The 22,425-nt window shown below is 46.3% G+C and overlaps 1 protein-coding gene across 1 annotated transcript in view; it reads right to left on the bottom strand.

Moving 5' to 3' along the window:
• Positions 1 to 2,232: 2,232 nt before the first annotated feature.
• adam10a (ADAM metallopeptidase domain 10a) overlaps positions 2,233 to 22,425 on the bottom strand; it is a 184,851-nt gene continuing 164,658 nt past the window's right edge. The window contains exons 14-16 of the mRNA XM_038812909.1: positions 14,698 to 14,918; positions 6,948 to 7,074; positions 2,233 to 4,214 (exon numbers count right to left, since the gene is read on the bottom strand). Of these exons, the coding sequence (XP_038668837.1) occupies positions 4,114 to 4,214; positions 6,948 to 7,074; positions 14,698 to 14,918 (449 nt within the window). The 3' untranslated portion in view covers positions 2,233 to 4,113. The remainder of the gene's footprint in view (positions 4,215 to 6,947; positions 7,075 to 14,697; positions 14,919 to 22,425) is intronic.

Below are 22,425 nucleotides of genomic sequence, written 5' to 3'. Positions count from 1 at the left end.
TTTAACATAATTCTATCCCTGTGGATGGTTCCACATAGAGAACCAATTAAGTGGAAGTGGGATGGAAACTTTTGGTGGATTTACAAACTGCATTAGCTCCACTTCACCCAATAAAAAAAGGTAATAAGACTTGACCTCATTGTCTGATGTACATACATTTTTCTGTTTCAGTGCAATGCTGATTGCAAATATGTGTCAAGTTATTTCTATCTTCACTCCAAATTACCATCTTAATGTTGTAATTGCATGTTATGGTGTTTTAGGTGGTTGTGTCAAGATATTACTTTTACTCGGGGCTTAACTGTTAATATTGCTTCTCCTTGCTCTGTGAAGTTTGATCCAGAATAAGGTGACGTTGCCAGTTAAAACATAGGGTGCGATCTTCCGCCACGCTGCACCGGAAAAGCATTTTACTGCTGCGCGACATGGCCAGTGAAAGCCGGGAGATCCCACTCCCATGATTCACCCGGCTTTCAACACCTCGTGAGATTTAATGCAATCTCGCGAGACGTTGCAAGGAGAATCCTGCCCACAATGGTTGGGAGCAGTTTTTGGCAAATCTGCATATTAGCGACTAGCGAGGCAACTAGTCTGACTCAATGTGCAGATTTCCAAGGTGCCTGAGGCTTTGGGATTCAATCCCTTTGCCTCGGGGATGTCAGGCGAGCGCCATTTTGATGCTGGTCTCCACAAATGGGAACCAGGCAGAACGGCACTCGTGGGGGTCCCCAAGGGGATCGGAGGCCCTTCGGGCAAGGTGGTGCCCTGGCATGGCTGGCGCCACCAGTATGCCACCTTGACACTGCTAAGGTACCCAGGTGGCACTGAGAGTTGGCAGGGGCACTGCCATGGTGTCAAGCTGGCATTTCCTTTGCACACATGTCCGATCGGGCTGGGGGACCCTTCCATGTTGTGTTCGGGCAGGGGGAGGTCCTTTTTGTTTTGTGGGCCTCAGATATCTGGATGCCGTTTAAAAATGGCATCCCGATCTCGCACTACAACGGGGAGTTCGGGCAAGTGGAGCTCCCCCTTGTAAATGATGTGGCTATGTGCAGCCTTGGTTGCGCATTTCCCGTTTAGGCCCCTAATTCAACACGAGTAGTGCTGAATAGCCACGTGTTTCTTGGCACTGCGAGTGCTGGGAAACAAGCGGCTAAACGTGCTCACTAGGGAACTTTATTCCCTTTTGGAAGATCTCGCCCATAATGTTGTGATCTTCATGAAGGAGGATCCGCAGGAACAAATGGGAAAACATGACTTGAGATCTGCTGATTATATAAGCATGCATCACTTCTAAAGTGCTTTTCCACCCCCGTATCAATTTTTGGATGGAGGTGGTGGGAGAAGGAAGAGAAACTGCAAGAGAAAGTAGAAGGATTCTTAGTTGGGGAAAAATAACTTATTCAGCAGCAATATCAATGGCAGTCTTCCAAGACATAACAGGAAGGATGCTTTTCATGCAAGTCTGTAGGAAGTTACTGTGAGGAAAAATTCCGTTTAGTGACAACACAAAATGCTTAAAAGGTGGCAGATTTGCAAATTCAGAAAAAAAAAACTGCATTTCAGTTTGTTTGAAAATAAAGAAAAAATATTTTGTCAAATGCAATAGTACAAATTTGGGTCGAGTATGGGGCATTATTCAGGATAAAGAAGCCCCAAATGTCTTAACGTCTTTGACTAAACAATGCCAATGCAGTCTAATAAATTTCATCTGAAAGGTCTACCAAGCCTTTGGACAAAAATTCTCACATCAGCGGAGAGACCTTTCAGAAATCAATTATGAAATGAAATGAAAATTGCTTGTCACAAGTAGGCTTCAAATGAAGTTACTGTGAAAAGCCCCTAGTCGCCACATTCCGGCACCTGTTCGGGGAGGCTGGTACCGTGCTGCTGGCCTGCCTGGGTCTGCTTTCAAAGCCAGCGATTTAGCCCCTGTGCTAAACAACCCCTATTAGAATTATTAGAAATGGAATAAGAGCAACTGGAGTCTGATGAGGGCGAGAAGGAGTTTCTCGCTTTAGTCTAGATTAAAATGCAGCAGCGTTTAAAAACAAATGTAAAAATTCTACCACTGAAAGGAAAAGCTTGTCCAAACTGGTCTTGTTTGTTTACAGGGATTTGAAAGTTTTGAACTGTTTTTTCTTTCTGGGCTGACACTTCAACAGAGTGAGGCATCAAAATCCATTGGATGACATTTGTTTTGCAGTTAACTTCAAGAAAGTAGGACATTCGTTTGGTCGATCAAGTCTATTCTTTATTAATGCATTTCAAGTAATTCAAAAGAAAACTTACATATCTGCACAATACTTTTTGCAACTTTTAGTAAAAATTTTCCCAGTGAACAAAAAGATACTGTATAAAACACAGTGGGCATTAAAATATGACAGTAGTATTTGTTTTTTTTGTCTTCTTTTGGAGGATTCTTCATTCCTACCAGAACTAATCTTGAAATGTATGGTTCAGTGCACATCCCTTGTTGGAGGTTTGAAGACTTAAAAATGGACCAGGCAGTCGAGTCCTGCCTGTGTCCGACCACAGGATAATACAAGCAAAATATTACCATATGAAATGTTTAATACTCTAGATTTTTTCCCCCTTAAATAGGCTTTTTGAAAAGTCCCTTCATTGTTTGCAACACAAACCCACTTTCAGCCGCACGATGTAAAACAAAAGAAAATGATTCAAAAGTAAAAAGAAACCTTTATTTCCAATTGTTAAGATCATTCAGGATTCCGCAGAATCAGACATTAATTGTTGGGTTTCCAATACAAAATTGTCTTCTAAACCATGTACAAAAAGTTGTATTTCGAAAAATGTTCTTGATTACTGTACAAGTTTTCACTATTTAAAAGAGGAAAATAGATCATGCTATTTTTGCGGGTTTTACTTTGCCCCTCTACCAGGCATCCAATTTGTAATCTGTCCAAGTAAACACCATCTTTTTTGAATTTATAATTTTCTGTTCAGCAGTTTCAATTCTTGGTAAATAGAAATTTCTAAGCTCCCCCTGAAGAGCTATAAGCTCTTTGTAAAAGTGGAGCACCTGCTATTCAGTGGTTGCCCTTGTAATTATCAGAATTCACAGAAGTATGAGTTTAAAAAAAATATAATCCCAAATCTCAAACCTAAATTCCAAAATATAAAAAAAAACGATTTGTCACAATTCTTTCCACAAGTTGTAAAAGCAAAAACAAAAACTGAAAATGTTATTCAGGCAATTCTGCACCAGTTTCCAGCGAAATTCAGAACACACTAGTCAACTATTTCCTAAAAATGAAATCAAATATTGCCAATTTTACACTAAATCTCAAACAATCAGAACTTATTAAATTTAATGCATTACGACTATCACATCCCCAATCCAAAGCATTCAGTCTAGAGCTGTACACCTCAGCAGCTGTCCATTGCTGGTATCAGTTGAAGAAATGGTAGCAATAAAGATTTTAAATTTGAAGTCAAATTTCATGATATTACCACCTCACCGCTGCTATAAATATTGAGAGGCCTGTTAAATTATTCACGACTTGCATTATCCTGAGTGTGGCAATTAAACAGCAATTGTTTTTTTTTCTTAAACAGCAGAAATGTATGCATTACAGCTAAATTCATATCAAGTTACTTGCATACAAGTTTAGGAAGATGTATGGGTAAGAGTTAAAACTACAGGCTGAAGTTTGGAAAAAAAAATCTGTTAATTTGCCAAATAGGTTTCTAAATTGCTGTGTTATCATACATAAAAGCTTGAAATTGGCAGCAGTAATAGCATTACCTACAGTCACATATTTGTGCAAGGAGAAAGATCACAAATGGCCAAGAGCATTAAGAATCTCATGTGACTTTGCGATGCCTCATCAAAAAAAAACGTTCTTTCCAAACATGATTTAATAAAATCCAAACATGATCTGATCATTAAGACTGGATTAGAAGGGACACTGAGGATTTGTTTCTCCATTTTGAATTGGAGATTGCATCCACCGTAAGTATTCCAGTTCCCTCTAATATTAGAACCTAAAAAGCTTTCTATCAGATTTGAGACAATGACAGGAACAGGTTTTCTTTGGAGCGAAATTTCCTGCTGTAGGCACTAGAAAGATCCAAGGCAAATGCTTCAGTTTAGCGTCTCATATGTCCCATCTGATAGTTCTCTCTGGGTCTCTGGCGTGACGGCTGCATTGCCTGTTGCTGCTGCTGTTGTCGTCTTCGCTTTAATGTGCCTGCAAAAAAAAAAAAAATTCAGATACAGTCTATACCTCTTGTGGCATTACTCGTGTGGAATTTATTCTGAAGCTATAGCACTAGTGAACATACACTGTAAATATGTTGCACAACAAATGCACCAAGGTCCTGGACATTCTTAGAAGTGAGAACAAAAAATTCTAAATGTCAAATTCTATACAAAATACATTACATTAGTGCTTATAAAAAAAGATAAATTCCCAGAATTCAGCTGATTTATAAAGTCAGCTGACCATCAAGGTGTAGTCAGGTCTACATTATTCCATATCATAGAATTTACAGAGCTGAAGGAGGCCATTCAGCCCATCGAGTCTGCACCAGCCCTTGGAAAGAGCACCCTACTTAAACCCACACCTTCACCCCATCTCCATTACCCAGCAACCCCACCTAACCTTTTTGGACACTAAGGGCAATTTAGCATGGTCAATCCACCTAACCTGCACACTTTTGGACTGTGAGGGGAAACTGGAGCACCCAGAGGAACCCACGCACACACGGGGAGAACGTGCAGACTCCGCACAGAGAGTGACCCAAGCCGGGAATCGACCCTGGAGTGCCAAGCAACAACAGCAAACCACTGTGCTACCATGCCGCCCATGTATTCTGTTAACATCCTAATTAAATACAAATGTATTAGATACCCAACTATTTAAATAATTGCTACTTAGCTAAAACTTAAGCAGGAGAAAAGAAGAATTTGGCCAATGTTTGATTAATTCTCTTCCAATTCTTTTGAATGCAAAATAAAATGCTCAGTTTGGTGAAAGGAAGGAGATGGCAAGCTATTGCAACTCCAGATTGTGCAAACAGTATTGATGCGTTCATTTTGTACTGATGTATTGGATCATTCACAGAAAACCCATAGTTGTTCCATTTATCTTCATGTTATGGAGCCAATTCAGGGAAAAGACACAAGAGGCAGTGGGATTGTTAACATCTCCATTACACGAGAAACAAAAAGTAAATGGTTCTACTTGTAAACATTGATGCTCATGACAGAATATAGGGAAGACAGATTATGGAGACGAAGAAGTCCCCGTGTTAAAGCAAGTATACAGAATACATTTCCGAACGGTAAATTCAGTGAGCGGAATTAAAATGCAGTGAGAAGCTGTGCCGTGGGCAACACCTCACTAAAACTGACAAGCTAATTAATGGTGCAGTACATATTAAAGTCCATTTGGTTTTAGTTGAGGAAATACTGCCACAGTGCACAGTCATCCAAGGTGAACAGCATCAAAAGGCAAGAACTTCACTCAGTGGAGGGCATTTTCAAAATGTTACATATGGCGAAAACTCAAAATTTTCTATCACTTAAGGAAAGAATTTTAATGAGACAGTTGTATTTTAAGTGCAGAGTCAAATATATCTGAGACTAACAGACCGAATGTCAACGTAAAAACAATGCTTGGAAATATCATACAAACATCTTTTCACAATTTTGACTCAAGAGAATATGTGTAGAGACCAGGAACCAACCACATCACAAAGTCCTGACTGCATGAAATACAATATATGGTAGCAAACTGGATTTTCATTTCATAGAATTTACAGTGCAGAAGGCAGCCATTCGGCCCATCGAGTCTGCACCAGCCCTTGGAAAGAGCACCCTACCTAAGCCCACACCTCCACCCTATCCCCACACCTCCCCCTATCCCCGTAACCCTACCTAACCTTTTTTGGACACTAAGGGCAATTTATCCGGAGCACCCGGAGGAATCCCACGCAGACACGGGGAGAATGTGCAGACTCCGCACAGACAGTGACCCAAGCCGAGAATCAAACCTGGGACCCTGGAGCTGTGAAGCAATTGTGCTATCCACAGTGCTACCGTGTTGCCCTTTAAGAGAGTCTTGAGTTCCCATTTCAATTTTGACTGAGTTGAGCTCATTTGCCCTCAGTTAGAAACTTTAGTTTGCTCTCAGCTGTGCCACTGGATTGCAAACCTAACATGTTCACAGTTTGCTCCTTCTTTAAGGGGAATGTAAAGCTCCTAGGGCTAGTCCCACTTGTACAGAAGAACTTCTCCCGTAAGCTACTTAAATACCAGTACTGAAAGAAGACATGGAGAAGCTGGTGCCGATCACATCAAGGGGCTAGAGGAAGAACATTAAATAAAAAGAAAAATTAACATTGTAATCAATATGATGGGTACACATCGTGGTGTTGCACAAAATGCCACAACAGAATTCATAGAATCCCTACAGTGCAGGAGGCAGCCATACCGCCCGTCAAATCTGCACCGATCTTGGGGGGGGGGGGGGTCTGCTGTTTTGTTTGGGGGGGTGTGATTTGTTTTATTTTATTGTTCAGTATTCATTACAAAATGTTCAATAAAAATATATTTTTAAAAGTCTGCACCACCCCTCCGAAAAAGGGCATTTCACCTAGGCCCACTCCCCTGCTCCATCCCCGTAATCCCACGCATTAATCATGGCCAATCTACCTAACCTGCACACGGAAGTTAAAAAAGATCAAGCTTATATTCTGGAGAGAGAGTTAGGTTGTCGGTAGAAGGGTGGACAGCAGTTAAAATACTGAAGGACTGGATTACAAGTCAGTAATATCCCAACAGAACCAGTCCAATCTGACTGCGAAAAGCCCCTAGTCGCCACATTCCAGCATCTGTTCGGGAAGGCCAGTAAGGCCCCCCCTCCTTCCCCAAACTCTGCATGTTAATCGGTTGTTCATAAAACATTACGGTTACTTACCTGGAAGTGGTTTAGGAGGTGGCAGTTTGGGGTTACTGCTTGGAGTGTGCACACTGCAGATTTTAATAAATCCAGCCATCAACATAATGAGTGCAATTCCCATCAGCAGGACAGCCCACCAATGAGCCTATAGAGAAAAATAAACAGAATTGTTCTTAGGAATGTTTCTTTTTGTTTTGTTTCTTTCCCAATGTTCCTCAACAACATAACAATACAGAAAGTGGCCGGACTTTCCACTAGTATTGCGGCAGCCACAGTGAGGTGGGTGGATACTTTAGCCTCGCCCAGAGATGCCCTCCTGACCCTAGTTGGATTTCTGGCCTCTGAGCTGCACCAGTCTGACAGTAGAAGTGTGAAGTGACAAAGAGAGATGGTTAGTGTCCTACCCAGAAATAAAAAACATGATTTACCCAAGCTCACAACTAACTGAATGGGGTCTATACAAAGCCATACTTAGACTGTGATACAGGCACTCTTTCAGATCCATCTTGATGCCCCCACTACCAATCTCAACAGATGACCCAGCATCCAGTGTTCCTACAACTGCAAATGTTCAGAAACATGGCAGACTTATTTCTCCTATTTACAGTCTTTAGGGACGAACACAACCTTTGTTGCTGAACTCAGGAAGCCGGGAACACAGAGTTACACCCCCCCCCAAAATTGCTTTGTCTTTGCCTGCCAAGAGGTACTGGTAAATTGCCACGGGAATGCGGAAGGCCTTCCCTAATACCTCCACATTGATATTTCATCAGAGGCAGAACTTCCAATATCCAATTGCATTTATCTATATGTAATTTTTGAAAAAATTAATTACGGGTGGGTGTGAAGTCAGATGTAACTTCACAGCAACGTTAACAAAATCAGGCACTTAGGTAAAAAGTTTAGCGCTGCAACAGCTGAAAGCAATACTGCTAATAGTGGAGTGTTCAAAATAGGGGATACACAAGAGGCCAAAATTGGACCAGCGAAGGGATCTCCTGAGAGTTTTAGGACTGAAGGAGGGCAAGACAATCAGCATGTAGTAATGTCCTGGATCACTTTTCCTATGAGGATGGTGGAAACGGGGATGATCAATGATTTCAAATGGAATTTTTAAATGGGCACTTGAGAACAATAAATCTGCGAGGCACAAGGGAAAGAGCAGGGAATGGGGCTGACTGTATTGCTTTACAGAGTGCTGGCATGGATTCAATGGGCCAAATGGCCTCCTACTGTTCGATAACAATTCTATGGCTCTATGACATGTGTAGATGGTTAAAACATAAAATCTTTGACTTCCTGTGGCGGCCATGGAGTGAGCAGTCGCATATTTGGTAGCTCCCGTTCGTGGTGGTCTTTGCCCTGGTTTGTAGTAGGAATTTTGGAGGAAAAATGCATAGAAGTGAGTTTATGGAGCAGCGGACCAGAAGTGCCTGGGAAAAAACAAACCAGTTGGCTGAGGCGGGTGAAGTGTTGGTAGCGCATGTGGAGATGGCAGATAGGCAAGCGCTGGCCGTGCCGGCTCAGTGATCGATGGAGCAGTTGGTGAGCTTCTTGAACGAGACGTTCACCCAGCAGTGGAACGATAGTTTGGAGGACCTGGCCGGGCTGGTGGACTCGATCAAGGCAGTGGTTGACTGTATTGGGATGAGGCTGACAGCTCAGGGACAGGCGATCCAGAGGCAGGGGAGCACGAGGAACAGTCCACCTTGATGGCAGCGGAGATGGGACTGATGCGGGACCAGCAGAAGCGACTGCTGCAGAAAGTGGAGGACCTGGAGAACAATCACGTAGGCACAATATCCGGATCATGGGCCTGCCAGAGGGGAGCGAAGGAATGGATGTTGGTGCATACGTCGGGAAGATGCTGGAGAAGCTGCTTGGGGAAGGTGCGTTTGACCGGCCGTTAGAGGTGGATCGAGCCCACAGGGCGCTGATGTGCAAGCCCCAGAGCCGCCAAGGGCGATGATGGTACGGTTGCATCGGTTCCTCGATAAGGAATGTATCATGAGGTGGGCCAGGCAGACGAATGAATTAAATGAAATTAAAATTGCTTATTGTCACGAGTAGGCTTCAATGAAGTTACTGTGAAAAGCCCCTAGTTGCCACATTCCGGCGCCTGTTCGGGGAGGCTGGTACGGGAATTGAACCAGTGCTGCTGGCCTGCCTTAAAAGCCAGCGATTTAGCCCAGTGTGCTAAACCAGCCCCAACAAGGCGTTGCAACTAGGAAGGTGGCGAGATCCATGTGTACCAGGACCTGGGGACAGAGCTGGCAAAGAGGAGGGCAAGCTTTAATAACGTCATGTCGGCCCTGTACAAGAAGGTGTAAAGTTTGGCTCGCCAATGGGTGACCTATGGGGGCCGGGAGGTAGTGGACTTCATGAAAGAGAATGGACTGGTAGGAGTAGGAGGACTTTGAACTTTGATGGAGGAGAAGTGGAGTGAATGTACTATATTGCGAAAAACTTCGGTGTTCGTTTCACTTTTTTCTGTTTTTTGTCTTTGGGCTGGTTTACAGTTCTTTGTTAACGGATGAAGGGTGGGTCTCTGTGTACAGACCTTGGGAAGGATTTTGATGTTTGTTTTTACTTTTTGCCTTTGATTTGATTGTTTGCATTAAGAGCGGGGGGAGGGGGATCAGTGGGGATAGGATGCTAGACACCATGGGCGCGGGCTGCCAGGCTAGTTGGGCAGGCTAGTTCACAGAAGTGCAGTGGGGGGTTAGCTGAAGATCTGTGGGGGTGGGGTGGGAGGGAGAGAACAGTACTGCTGATGGGGAGGGGACTTTCAAAGTGGATGAGGGCAGATGATGTTAGTTGCCCGAGGATGGGCCATGGGAGCTGCGGGACATGGGCCGAAGACTGGCCTAGGAGAGGGCTAGGCTGATCATCAGGTGAGGGGGGCGGGGTGCCGCCGACCAGACTGGTCACGTGGAGCATTCGGGAACTGAATGGGCCAGTCAAAAGGGCCCATGTGTTCGCACACTTGAGGCAAATGAAGGCGGATGTGGCCATGCTGCAGGAGACACATTTGAAGGTGGGGGACCAGATTAGGCGAAGGAAGGGATGGGTTGAGTTAGACTTCAAAATGAGGGGGGTGGCGATTTTGGTTAATAGGCGGGTGGGGTTCGAGGTGGGAAATATAGAGGCTGAGCTGGTGGGTAGATATGTTATGGTAGGGATGTGAGGCTGTTAGCGGAGGAGGTGGTGTGTGAGCGGGTGAGGAGGCCATTCGGGGATACATTAAGAGTAATGATACAGGAGAGGTGTCGGCAGGGATGGTCTGGGAGGCATTGAAGGTGGTTATCGGGAGAATTCATCTCAATTTGGGCCCATAAGGAGAAGACCGACTAGACAGATTGGTAGGCAAAATGTTACAGGTGGAGAAGAGATATGCGGAGACTCCGGATGACGGGCTTTTGAAAGAGCGTCAGAGACTGCAGCCAGAATTTGGGCTTCTATCCACAGGTAAGACAGAGGGGCAGCTAAGGAGGGTAAGGGAGCTGTTTTATGAATATGGGGAGAAAGCTAGTAGGATGCTGGCGCATCAGCGGAGGAAACAGGAGGCGGCGAGAGAGATAGGAAATTGAGGGACACGGGGGGGGGTAGAAGGTGGTTCTGGACCCGGTGGTGATGAACGATGTGTTTTGGGAGGGCTGGAGTTCCCGAGGCTAGATGAGGAGTTGGTGGAGGATCTGGGTGCCCCAATTGGGCTCGGGGAGGTAATAAGAGGGGTTGGGGGCGATGCAATTGGGCAAACCCGGGACTGGACGGATACCCAGTGGAGTTCTATAAAGACATTTTCCAGGCTGTTGGGGCCGCTTTTGGTGATGGCTTTTAATGAGTCAAAGGAGCTGGGAGTGCTCCCACCGTCATTATCGCAGGCATTGATTTCCCTTATCTTGAAACTGGATAAGGATCTGGAAAGCTGTGCGTCGTATAGGTCAATCTCCCTGCTAAATGTGGATGTAAAATTGCTGGTAAAGATCTTGGCCACACGGATAGAGGACTATGTTCCGGGGGTAATAGGGGAGGACAAGACGGGATTTGTTAAGGGATGACACCCGACGTCCAATATTAGGCGGCTCCTTAACGTAATAATGATGCCTGCGGAGGGGCGAGAGGTTGAGGTGATGGTGGCCATGGATGCAGAAAAGGCCTTTGATCAGGTGGAGTGGAAGTATCTATGGGAAGTCCAGGGAAGGTTTTCGTTCGGGCAGGGATTGGGTCCGGTTGCTATCCCAGGCACCGATGGCAAATGTAAGGATGAATTGTGTTCAATCAGAATATTTTAGCCTGTGTCGGGAACAGACAGGGATGTCCACTCTCCCCAGTACTGTTTGCCTTGACCATAGAGCCTTTGGCAATGGCACTGCGAACATCGAACATTTGGTGGGGGGGGGAATAGTTCCAGGGGTGGTGGTGGTGAAACACAGGGTCTCGCTCTATGCGAATGCTTTGCTCCTTTATATAACCGACCCGTTGGGGAGTCCTCCCGAGGTTGCTGTTCGTTTTTCAGTGTCTCCCAATTTTCATCCCTAAAGCGTTTTTAGGAAGATCAATGCAGCGATCTAGGGTTTTATTTGGGCTGGAAAGCCCCGCGGGTGAAGGAGGTCCTACTTGAGCGGGGGCGCAGGGAGGGGGGCGGCTGACCCTTCCGAACTTAATCAACTATTACTGGTCGGCTAACATATCGATGGTTAGGAAGTGGGTAGCGGGGGAGGGGTCGGTGTGGAAGCGGGTCGAGCAGGCATCTTGTAAGGGCACAAGTTTGAAGACTTTGTTAATGGCACCTCTGCCGTTTTCGCCGGCTAGGTGGTAGTGGCAGCCCTGACGGTATGGAGGCAGTGGGGGCAGCACATGGGACTGGAGTTGGTGTGGTCACTGATCTGTAACAGCCACCGGTTCGCTCAGGGGGGGGCTGGACGGGGGCTTTAGGAGGTGGCAGCAGGCAGGAATAGAGAGATTTGGAGATCTTCCCGAGTTTGGAGGACCTAGAGGAGGAGTTTGAATGCGAATGGGTTCCGGTACTTGCAAGTGCAGGATTTTGTTCGGAGGCAGGTCCCGCACTTCCTGCGCCTCCCACTAAGGGGGCTATAGGACAAGATGATGTCAAAAACAGGGGTTGGGGAGGGTAAGGTCTGGGAAATATACAAGGAACTGATGGAGTGGGAATGGGTTCCAATAGGGGAGGTGAAGAGGAAGTGGGAGGAAGAGCTAGAAGTTGGGTTATGGGAGGAGGCCCTGAGGAGTTAATGCATCCTCGTCATGTGCCAGGCTTAGCCTGATCCAATTCAAGGTGGTCCACAGGGCACACATGAGCAGGTTTTTTGAAGAGGTGGAGGACAGATGTGTGCAAGGTCCTGTGAATCATGTGCTTATGTTCTGGGGGTGTTCAAGGCCAAGAGGATTTTGGCAGGGATTCACGGATGTCATGTTTGAGGTCCTGGAGGGGTGGGTCACTCAGGGTCCAGAGGTGGCAATATTTGGCGTGTCGGAAGATCCGGGAGACCAGGGCGGGATTCATCGACTTGACGAATAAGAGTAGGAAAACCAGTGAAGGGAGAACCGTGAGATGGAGTAGTTACATGGGCCATGATAGTCAGGGTTTATGCTTGGGGGTAGATGGTTTTGTTCCTGCGGGTTTTTGTGTTTGTTGGATCTCTTGGTTTAAAAATGTTAAAATTATAAATGCGTTAATAAAATATTTTCTAAACAAAAGCCCAAAATCTTCACAAAAATCTGATGAGTCAAAATTCAGAGAATTGTCATACATAATGAGTTTAAACAATACAAAATGGGTATGTGAGAATCAGCATATCTGAATTTTGTACCAATTGTAATAATATGCTAGGCAACATTATTTTTGACCCCTTTTGGATCTATCAGGTTAGAAAACAAGACTTTGAGGCAGCACGGTAGCACAAGTGGATAGCACTGTGGCTTCACAGCACCAGGGTCCCAGGTTCGATTCCCTGCTGGGTCACTGTCTGTGCGGAGTCTGCACTTTCTCCCCGTGTGCGCGTGGGTTTCCTCCAGGTGCTCCGGTTTCCTCCCACAGTCCAAAGACGTGCAGGTTAGGTGGATTGGCCATGGTAAATTGCTCTTAGTGACCAAAAAGGTTAGGAGGGGATAGGGTGGAAGTGAGGGCTTAAGTGGGCCGGTGCAGACTCGATGGGCCGAATGGCCTCCTTCAGCATTGTATGTTCTATATTCTATTAAACGTTCTCACTCTTAGGCCTCTCTCAATGCCAGCCAATGAGGTCAGCAAGAACTATTGCAACATTATCATCCGAATATCGCCTCTGCACTGCGATTCCTCACAAGTAGAAATGAGAAAGGCCATTCTTTGACCCTTCACGAAAAATCCACCATTTCCCGCTACCTTGCTAGCCAATGAATTATCTCTTCCTTTTTTTAAAAAGCTCTTTAAAAGTGTTTTTGACCCATCAAATGCAAATATCATTACACTTACCCTTTGCTTGAAGAGCTTTCGGATGTAAATTGTCCATTCAGAGCTCTGAACCTGTATCCCCTTGGCCTAACTTCAATTGTATTTTTTTAAATTTAGAGACCCAATTTATTCTTTTCCCAATTAAGGGGCAGTTTAGTGTGGCCAATCCACCTACACTGCACATCTTTGGATTGTGGGGGTGAGACCCACGGAGACGTGGGGAGAATATGCAAACTCCATGTGACCCAGGGATGGGATCGAACCCAGCTCTTCGGCGTCGTGAGACAGCAGTGCTCACCACTGCATCACTGTGCCGCCCTGGCCTAACTTCAATTGTACTGTTTATCTTCAATGTATAAGATAGAAAACCATCTTTTCATGAAGAAGAATCCAAGTTGTTTTTCAATGTTTCTTTATAGCTCAACACTAATATTATACCTCTTACATCAAGAGGACAACATAGATCAAGAACAGATTCAATGGAGGGTTGCAGCTACAAATATGTTTCATACCATTATATAACAAAGTGTAATGGTGTGGTACTAAGGACTGCATCTTTCATAATTTCTAGTTTAGTCTGCAAAGGCATACTAGATAAACTACTTTCAACAGCAAAACTCCTTTAACAGGGACATGTGGAAAATATCAAGCTATTTATAACTCATGCACCTTAACTAAATTTAGCAAGATGAAATGCTAATAATCTTTCTGTAATATAATTTATCAATTGTGTCAAAGAATGACACCAAGACCAGAACACAGATCAAGAACACATCACATGGAGGTTATAGATGCAAATTTGTTTCAGACCATTATGTGACAAAGCACAATTAGAACATAGAACATAGAACAGTACAGCACAGAACAGGCCCTTCGGCCCTCAATGTTGTGCCGAGCCATGATCACCCTACTCAAACCCACGTATCCACCCTATACCCATAACCCAACAACCCCCCCTTAACCTTACTTTTATTAGGACACTACGGGCAATTTAGCATGGCCAATCCACCTAACCCGCACATCTTTGGACTGTGGGAGGAAACCGGAGCACCCGGAGGAAACCCACGCACACAGGGGGAGGACGTGCAGACTCCACACAGACAGTGACCCAGCCGGGAATCGAACCTGGGACCCTGGAGCTGTGAAGCATTTATGCTAACCACCATGCTACCCTGCTGCCCCAATTGTGTGGCAATTAAGATTTAGCCAAAATTCAAACATAAAATTGCAACACCAGTCATGACATTAGCACAAAAACAGCATGCACCTCAAACTATAATGTCTTTGTATCAGTAATAGTTTGAATTTACTTACCACAATCCATTCAGCAATATTTTCATAAAGCTCTGGATTAAAGATTGCTTTCTTTAGCCTGGCCAATGGACCATCTGCATCAACAAGTCTACATCTATTAAAGACATCACAGTAGCCCTTGAAATCATTGCAAGGTGAACCAGGCTGTAGTGTGATGGTAGTATTACTGAAGTGTGATGACCACATAGTTGACCCAGTACTTTCACACGTCAATGGCTGATCTGTAAAACATACATTGGAACAATTAAGCTTTATAAAAGATCAGAAAGCAAACAACCGGCTGTTTTGTTCCTAACTGTACATTAAATACCTCAGCTAATTTACTGACTTGATTTTGCATTTTCTGTAACATTACCAAACTGCAGATCCATTAAGCAAAAATTTGCTGTGGTCCACAAAAATACATTAAGTTCCCTTAAGTAACCGAGGCAGCTCAACATCAAAACCGAAGATATAGCAAGTACAATTTATTTATTTACTCATGGGATACGAGTGCGGTTGGCAAGACCAGCATACTGACATCCATGTGATGCACAAGGCATATGAAGGTTTTACACAAGAAAGGCTGGCGACTCAGTACTGCCCTCCAGTTGTGTGGTAGAGTTGAGGATCTGTATTGCAAGGTTCAGATTTGTAAAGTTCATAGAATTTTACAGCACAGAAGGAGGCCATTTGCATCGGCTCCCGAAAGAGCTACCTAGCTAGTCCTGTTCTGCAGCCCCATCTCCATAGCCCTCTAATTTAATCACTTTCAAATATATATCCATATCTCTTTTGAAACCTCCTATGGAATCCACCTCCACCACTCTCCCAGGCAGCACATTCCAAATCCCAGCAACTTGAGTAAAGAAGTTTCTCCTCAGCTCACTCCTAGCTCTCTTGCTGACCATCTTGAAATCCTTTTGTTTTTAAATTTAGAGTACCCAATTATATATTTTTTTCCAAATTAAGGGGCAATTTGGTGTGGCCAATCCACCTTACCTCACATTTTTGGGTTGTGGGGGTGAAACCCACGCAGACACGGGGAGAATGTACAAACTCCACACGAACAGTGACCCAGGACCGGGATTCGAACCCGGGTCCTCAGCGCCGCAGTCCCAGTGCTAACCACTGCACCACCCTGACGATCTTGAAATCCTGACCCCCCCAACTTACCGACTAGTAGAAACAGAATATCCTTCTCTACCCTTTCAAAATTGTTCAGAATTTTTGAATACCTCAATAAGGTCGCCTCTTAATCTACTCTGCTCCAAGGAGGACATGTCCAATATCTTTCCTTGTATCTAAAATTCCTCATTCCTGGTATCTTTTCAGCAAATCTCCTCTGCACTCTCTCTAGGGCTTTAACATCCTTCCTTTAATAAGGTGTCCAGAACTGAACACAATAATCCAAATGTGGTCTGAACAATGATTTGTAGAGGTGTAGCATCACATCCTTGCTTTTATGCTCTATGCCTCTATTTATAAACCCAAGGATCCCATAAACCTTCTTAACAACGGGGGGCTGTTTGTGGAGGGGAGGTTCGCGAGCTTGGGGGAGTTAGAGGGGAAGTTGGGGCTCCCCCCGGGGAACATGTTTAGGTACATGCAGGTGAGGGCGTTTGCCAGGCGGCAGGTGGAGGGGTTCCCCTTGCTGCCCCCACGTGCGGGGTGCGGGACAGGGTGCTCCCGGGGTGTGGGTTGGAGGGAGGGAGGATTTCGGACACGTACCGGGTAATGCAGGAGGTAGACGAGGCCTCGGTGGAGGAACTAAAGGGGAAATGGGAAGAGGAGCTGGGTGAGGAGATTGAAGAGGGGACATGGGCGGATGCCCTGGAGAGAGTGAATTCCTCCTCTTTCTGTGCGAGGCTTTGCCTCATACAGTTCAAGGTGCTGCATAGGGCCCACATGACTGGGACAAGGATGAGTAGGTTTTTCGGGGCGAAGACAGGTGTGCTAGGTGCTCGGGGAGACCAGCGAACCACGCCCATATGTTTTGGGCGTGCCCAGCGCTGGGAGAGTTTTGGAAGGGGGTAGCAAGGACGGTGTCGAGGGTGGTGGGATCCAGGGTCAAGCCAGGCTGGGGACTCGCAATTTTTGGGGTTGCAGTGGAGCCGGGAGTGCAGGAGGCGAAAGAGGCCTTTGCGTCCCTAGTAGCCCGGCGGAGGATCTTGCTCCAATGGAAGGATGTGAGGCCCCCAAGCATGGAGGCCTGGATCAATGATATGGCGGGGTTCATTAAATTGGAGAAGGTGAAATTTGCCCTGAAGAGATCAGTACAAGGGTTCTTTAGGCGGTGGCAGCCTTTCCTGGACTTCCTGGCGAAACGGTAGGGAAATAGGCCGGCAGGAGCAGCAACCCGGGGGAGGGGAGGGGGGGGGGGGGTTTGGATCGGTGGGAGGGAGAACTGTGTACATGGGTTTGTGGGATGTGGCAGGTGTTATCTCTTTCCCTTTTGTTGTTTGGGTGTTTTTTTCTTTTGTTTGCAGTTGCCTTTGAAGTTGGGTGGGTGTTGTTCTTGGGTTTTTACCGCGGTTGTTCTGTTAATATTGTTGTGATGTTTATATTTTGTAAAAATCTTAATAAAAATTATTTAAAAAAAAAAGAAAAAAAAGCCTTCTTAACAACTGTTTCAACTTATCTGGCCACCTTCAGTGAATTACACACTTGAACCCAGAGGTCCCTCTGCTCCTGTACTCACTCAAAGTTGTGCCATTGAGCTTGTATTGTCTCCCCATGTTTCTTCTACCAAAATGCATTACCTCACATTTCGCTGCATTGAAATTCATCTGCCAGGTGTCTGCCCATTTGGCCAATTTGTCAATGTCCCTCTGAAGTCGCTCAGCATCCTCCACATAATTCACTATTCTCCCCACCGTAGTCTCATCTGCAAATTTAGAGATTTTGCCCTGAACACCCATCTCCAACTCATTGATATAAATCAGGAAAAGCAAGGATCCCAACACTGGATCCTGGGTAACATCACTTTAAACTCGTCTCCAGTCTGAGAAATGCCCATCTATACCTACCCTCTGTATCTTCTGTCTTAGCCAACTTCTAATCCATACTACCAAAGACCCATCAATCACAAAGTTTTCTAATTTGCTAAGCAACCTGCCATGTGGCACTGTATCAAATACTTCCTGAAAGTCCAAATATACAACACTACAATATACAGCACTGCCCTCATCTACTGCCTGCGTCACCTCTTCAAAGAATTCAATTAAATTTGTCAGACACGACCTGCCCTTGACAAAGCCATGTTGACTGTCGAGTATGAACTTCTTTTTCTCTTTTTAAAGTAAATTTAGAGTACTCAATTATTTTTTTTTCCAATTAGGGGCCAATCCGCCTACCAGGTAGATCTTTGGGTTGTGGGGGTGAGACCCGCGCAGACATGGGGAGAACGTGCAAACTCCACACGGACAGTGACCCCGGGCCAGGATTGAACCCAGGTCCTCAGCACCGTCAGGCAGCAGTGCTAACCATTGCACCACTGGGCCACCCAACTTATGAGAGATAGATGAATCGTAAGAGATCTGTACAAGAGACAAACGGCAACAACGAGTGTAGCCAAGGGAGAGTGGGAACCATGTGTAATCGGAAGAGGGGTTCCATAATGATATTGTTTATCGCTGGTCTGCTTCAATGTTCATACAGAAGCAATGATCAAAAAAGCATGTGAAAGCACAGAATCTAGCATTAAGATTGTGGGGCTGGGGGTTGGGGAAAATGGCAACATCAGTTAGATATGCGGATGACAAAGCATTTGACGCAAACACAGGAAGAGGATTACAAGAACTAGAAGATAGATGAGTAACTACAGGTATGAACTTTGAAATGAAAGCAAACATTGGCAAAACCGAAGTGATGCATATCTCAAAATCCCGAAGAATTATTCACACTTTGAGTGAAGGAGATCTAGAATAGGTACAAGAATTCAAGTATTTAGAGAGCATAATACCTGCAGATGGAGTGCAACAGAGGAATAAGAATAATTGCAATGGGAAAGGTCATATTTGAGTACACTTGCCAACCAGAAAGTTCAATAAATAACTCGAGAAGTGACTTGCGAAGCTCGACTTGGGAGTGTTGTGTATGCGAGACTGGAACTCATGGAACGGGGAGATCAACTTACTAAATAGCGCTGTATTATGGGTTTGGACAAGAATAGAAAGGATCAGTTGGACAGAAAAAGTAATAAATGAAGTGCTATGAAGACTGAACAAACCAAGAACTGTACTGAATGTAATTAGGAACAGGCAGAAAGTCTGGGTAGGACACATCTAAAGAGGAGAAGGACTTGTAAGAGATGCTATGGAGGGAAGATTTCAAGGAAAAAGGAGAGAAAGTAAGAGCATATGAAGATGCATGGTTTGGGAACTTCCCGTGGCGGCTATGAAGGAGTAGGGCGCACATTTGGAGGCTCCTGCTCGGGTCAGACCCTTGGACCTTTTTCCCTGAATTTTGTCAGAAAATTGATGGTGGATGCAATTGTGAAGAGGAATCCTACATCAGTGCATGGAGAGGCGGACCAGGAGAGCTTGCAAAGGAAGAAATAGGTGAACAGAGAAGGCTTGGGCTGAGGCTGCAGCGGGAGAAAGCATGGCGGACGACCAGAGTCCTGGCTTGACGACCCAGCGGTCGACGGAGCAGCTGATGCAGTTCATACAGGAGGGCTTCGCCACGCAGAAACAGGAATGCTTGGATTCGATTAAGGAATCAATTGCGCGGCTGGAACTTACACTGGATGCTCAAGATCGGGCGATCCAGAAAGTGAATAAGGCACTGACTGAGCAGGAGGAACACCAAACAGCAGTGGAGTTGGAGGTGGAGATTTTGGGAGACCAACAGAAAAGGCACCAGGAGAGGGTGGAGGTTCAAGAGAATAGATCCCACCAGCAGAACTTGAGAATCGTTTGTCTCCCGGAGGGATCTGAAGGAGCGGACACTGGAGCATATATAGCAGGCATGTTCGAGAAGTTACTGGGGGGTGGGACGTTCTCCCGACCCTTGGAGGTGGACAGGTCTCACAGAGCACTAGCGAGGAAGCTGTGTATAGGGGACCCCCTGGACCCCCCCCCCCCCCCCCCCCCCCCGCCCGCCCAAGGGCGATGGTGGTGAGATATCACAGGTACCTGGACAAGGAGTGTATTCTAAGGTGGGCCAGGCAGACACAGAGCTGTACGTGGGAGAACAGCATTCTGCGTATATATCAGGGCCTGAGCGCGAACGTGGCCAGAAGGGCAGGGTTCAACCAAATAATGTCAAACCTTTTCAAGAAGAAGGTTAAGTTTGGACTGCCGTATCCAGCCCGTCTTTGGGTCACTTATGAGGAGCAATATTTTTACTTCGAGTTGCCCGAGGAAGCGATGGACTTTGCTGGAAGGTAAGGGCTGGTAACGGACTGAGGTGTTTGAACTTTGCTGCAGCGTTCATGCTAAAAAAGTTTTTGTTTTTGGACGTTATCTGTAATGCCTCCTGTGTTGATGTGGGGCCTGCTGCAGAGCTGTGAGTTAAAGTTTGCATTTGCGCTGATGGGGGATGGAGGTGTGAATTTCAGATGTTGGCTCTTGTTTTTGATTTTCTTTCGGGCAATTGGGTTGGGATTGCTTGCTTTTGCATGTGTGTGTCTGAGTGGGGAGGGGGATAGGTGGGAATATGTTTGGCTCCCTGGGCGGGGGCCACCAGGCTAGCTGGGAGGGCTAGCTCACGGATGCACAGTGGGGGGAGCAGATGTTATGCTTGTTGAAGGGGTTTGTTTGCATAGTGCTGTTGTTTGGGGGGGGGGGGGGGGGAGAGAACTGTTCTGCTGACGGGGGAGGGACTTGAGCTGGAGACTAGCCCAAAAAAGGTGATGGCTGATCGGCTTGGGGGGGGGGGGGGGGGGGGGGGAGAGAGAGAACGAGAAGCCCCCCAACCAGGCTGATCACATGGAATGCAAGAGGGCTAAATGGGTCGGTTAAGAGGGCACGTGTGTTCGCGCATTTGAGGGGACTAAAGGCAGACGTCGCAATGTTATAGGAGATGCACCTTAGGGTAACTGATCAGATTAGATTAAGAAAGGGTTGGGTCTAAGACTAGAAGGGTCACGATCCTGATTAACAAGCGAGTGTCATTCGAGACGGGAAGAAGAGTTGCAGATGTGGGAGGCTGTTACATCATGGTAAGTGGGAAGCTGGAAGGGCTGCCGGTGGCCCTCGTAAATGTGTATGCGCCAAATTGGGATGATGTGGAGTTCATAAGGGGAATGTTGGGGAAGATCCCGGATCTGGATTCGCATAAGTTGGTCGGTGGGTGGGTGGGTGGGGGGGGCACGACTTCAACACAGTCATTGACCTGGGGCTAGACCATTTGAGCTTAAGGACAGGCAGGACAGCAATGGCAAATGAGCTAAAGGGGTTTATGGAGCAGATGGGCGGGGTGTGGACCCATGGAGATTTGGGCGGCCGAGAGTGAAGGAGTTCTCCTTCTACTCACACGTGCACAAAGTGTACTCCCGGATTTACTTTTTAAATCTTGAACAGGGCTTTATTGACGGGGGCAGTGCACACGGAGTATTCAGCGATCACGATCTTGGATCATGCCCCGTACTGGGTTGACCTACAGGTGAGCAAGGAGGGTGGCCAACGCCCGCACTGAAGATTGGATGTCGGCCTTTTAGCGGATGAGGTGGTGTGTGGGCGGGAAGGGAAATGTATCCAGAACTAGCTGGTAGTTAATAACACAGGGGAAGTCTCAGCTGCAATGGTCTGGGAGGCGCTGAAGGCGGTTGTTAGAGGGGAGCTAATCTCGATACGGGCCCACAGGGAAAAGGTAGGCAGAGCAGAGACGGACTGACTGATAAGGGAAATACTACAGATCGACAGGAGTTATGCGGAGACCCCAGAGTCAGGGCTTTTAAGTGAATTACGGAGGCTACAGGCGGAGTTTGGCTTGTTGACTACAGGGAAGGCGGTGGAGCAGCTGAGGAAGGCGAGAGGGGGGCGATTTATGAATATGGAGAAAAGGCCAGCAGAATGCATGCGCAGCAGCTCAGAAAGAGGATGGCAGCCAGGGAGATCGGGAAAGTAAGGGACAGGGATGGGAACCTGGTCAGGGGCTAATAAGGCGTTTAAGGAGTTTTACCTAAGTTTAATTTATAACCTGAGAAGGTCCCAAACTCGGCAAGTAACTCCATCACTCCCGGCATCCCTCCCACCAGGTCCGCCACATACAGTAACAGGTCGTCGGCATACAACGACACCCTATGTTCCTCTCCACCTCGCACCAAGCCTCTCCACCTCTCTGAATCTCTCAATGCCATCGCCAGCGGCTCGATTGCCAGTGCAAACAACAAGGGGGACAAGGGGCAACCCTGCCTGGTCCCTCGGTAAAGCCGGAAGTACTCCGACCTCCTCCTATTCGTGGCCACGCACGCCATCGGGGCCTCATATAGCAGCCTTACCCATCTAATGAACCCTTCACCAAATCCAAACCTCCCCAACACCTCCCATAGGTACCCCCACTCCACTCTATCGAAGGCCTTCTCCGCATCCAGCGCCACCACTATCTCTGCCTCCCCCTCAATCGCCGGCATCATAATGACATTCAGCAATCTCCGCACATTCGTGTTCAGCTGCCTTCCCTTCACAAAACCTGTCTGGTCCTCATGCACAACCCCTGGCACACAGTCCTCTATCCTGGTGGCCAGGATTTTTGCCAGCACCTTAGCATCCACGTTGAGGAGAGATATGGGCCTGTATGAAC

This window comes from Scyliorhinus canicula, chromosome 12 (genome assembly GCF_902713615.1).
Source record: "Scyliorhinus canicula chromosome 12, sScyCan1.1, whole genome shotgun sequence".
Lineage (NCBI taxonomy): Eukaryota > Metazoa > Chordata > Chondrichthyes > Carcharhiniformes > Scyliorhinidae > Scyliorhinus > Scyliorhinus canicula.
Note: the sequence above shows the minus strand (reverse complement) of the source record. Positions and strands in the feature narration are given on the sequence as shown.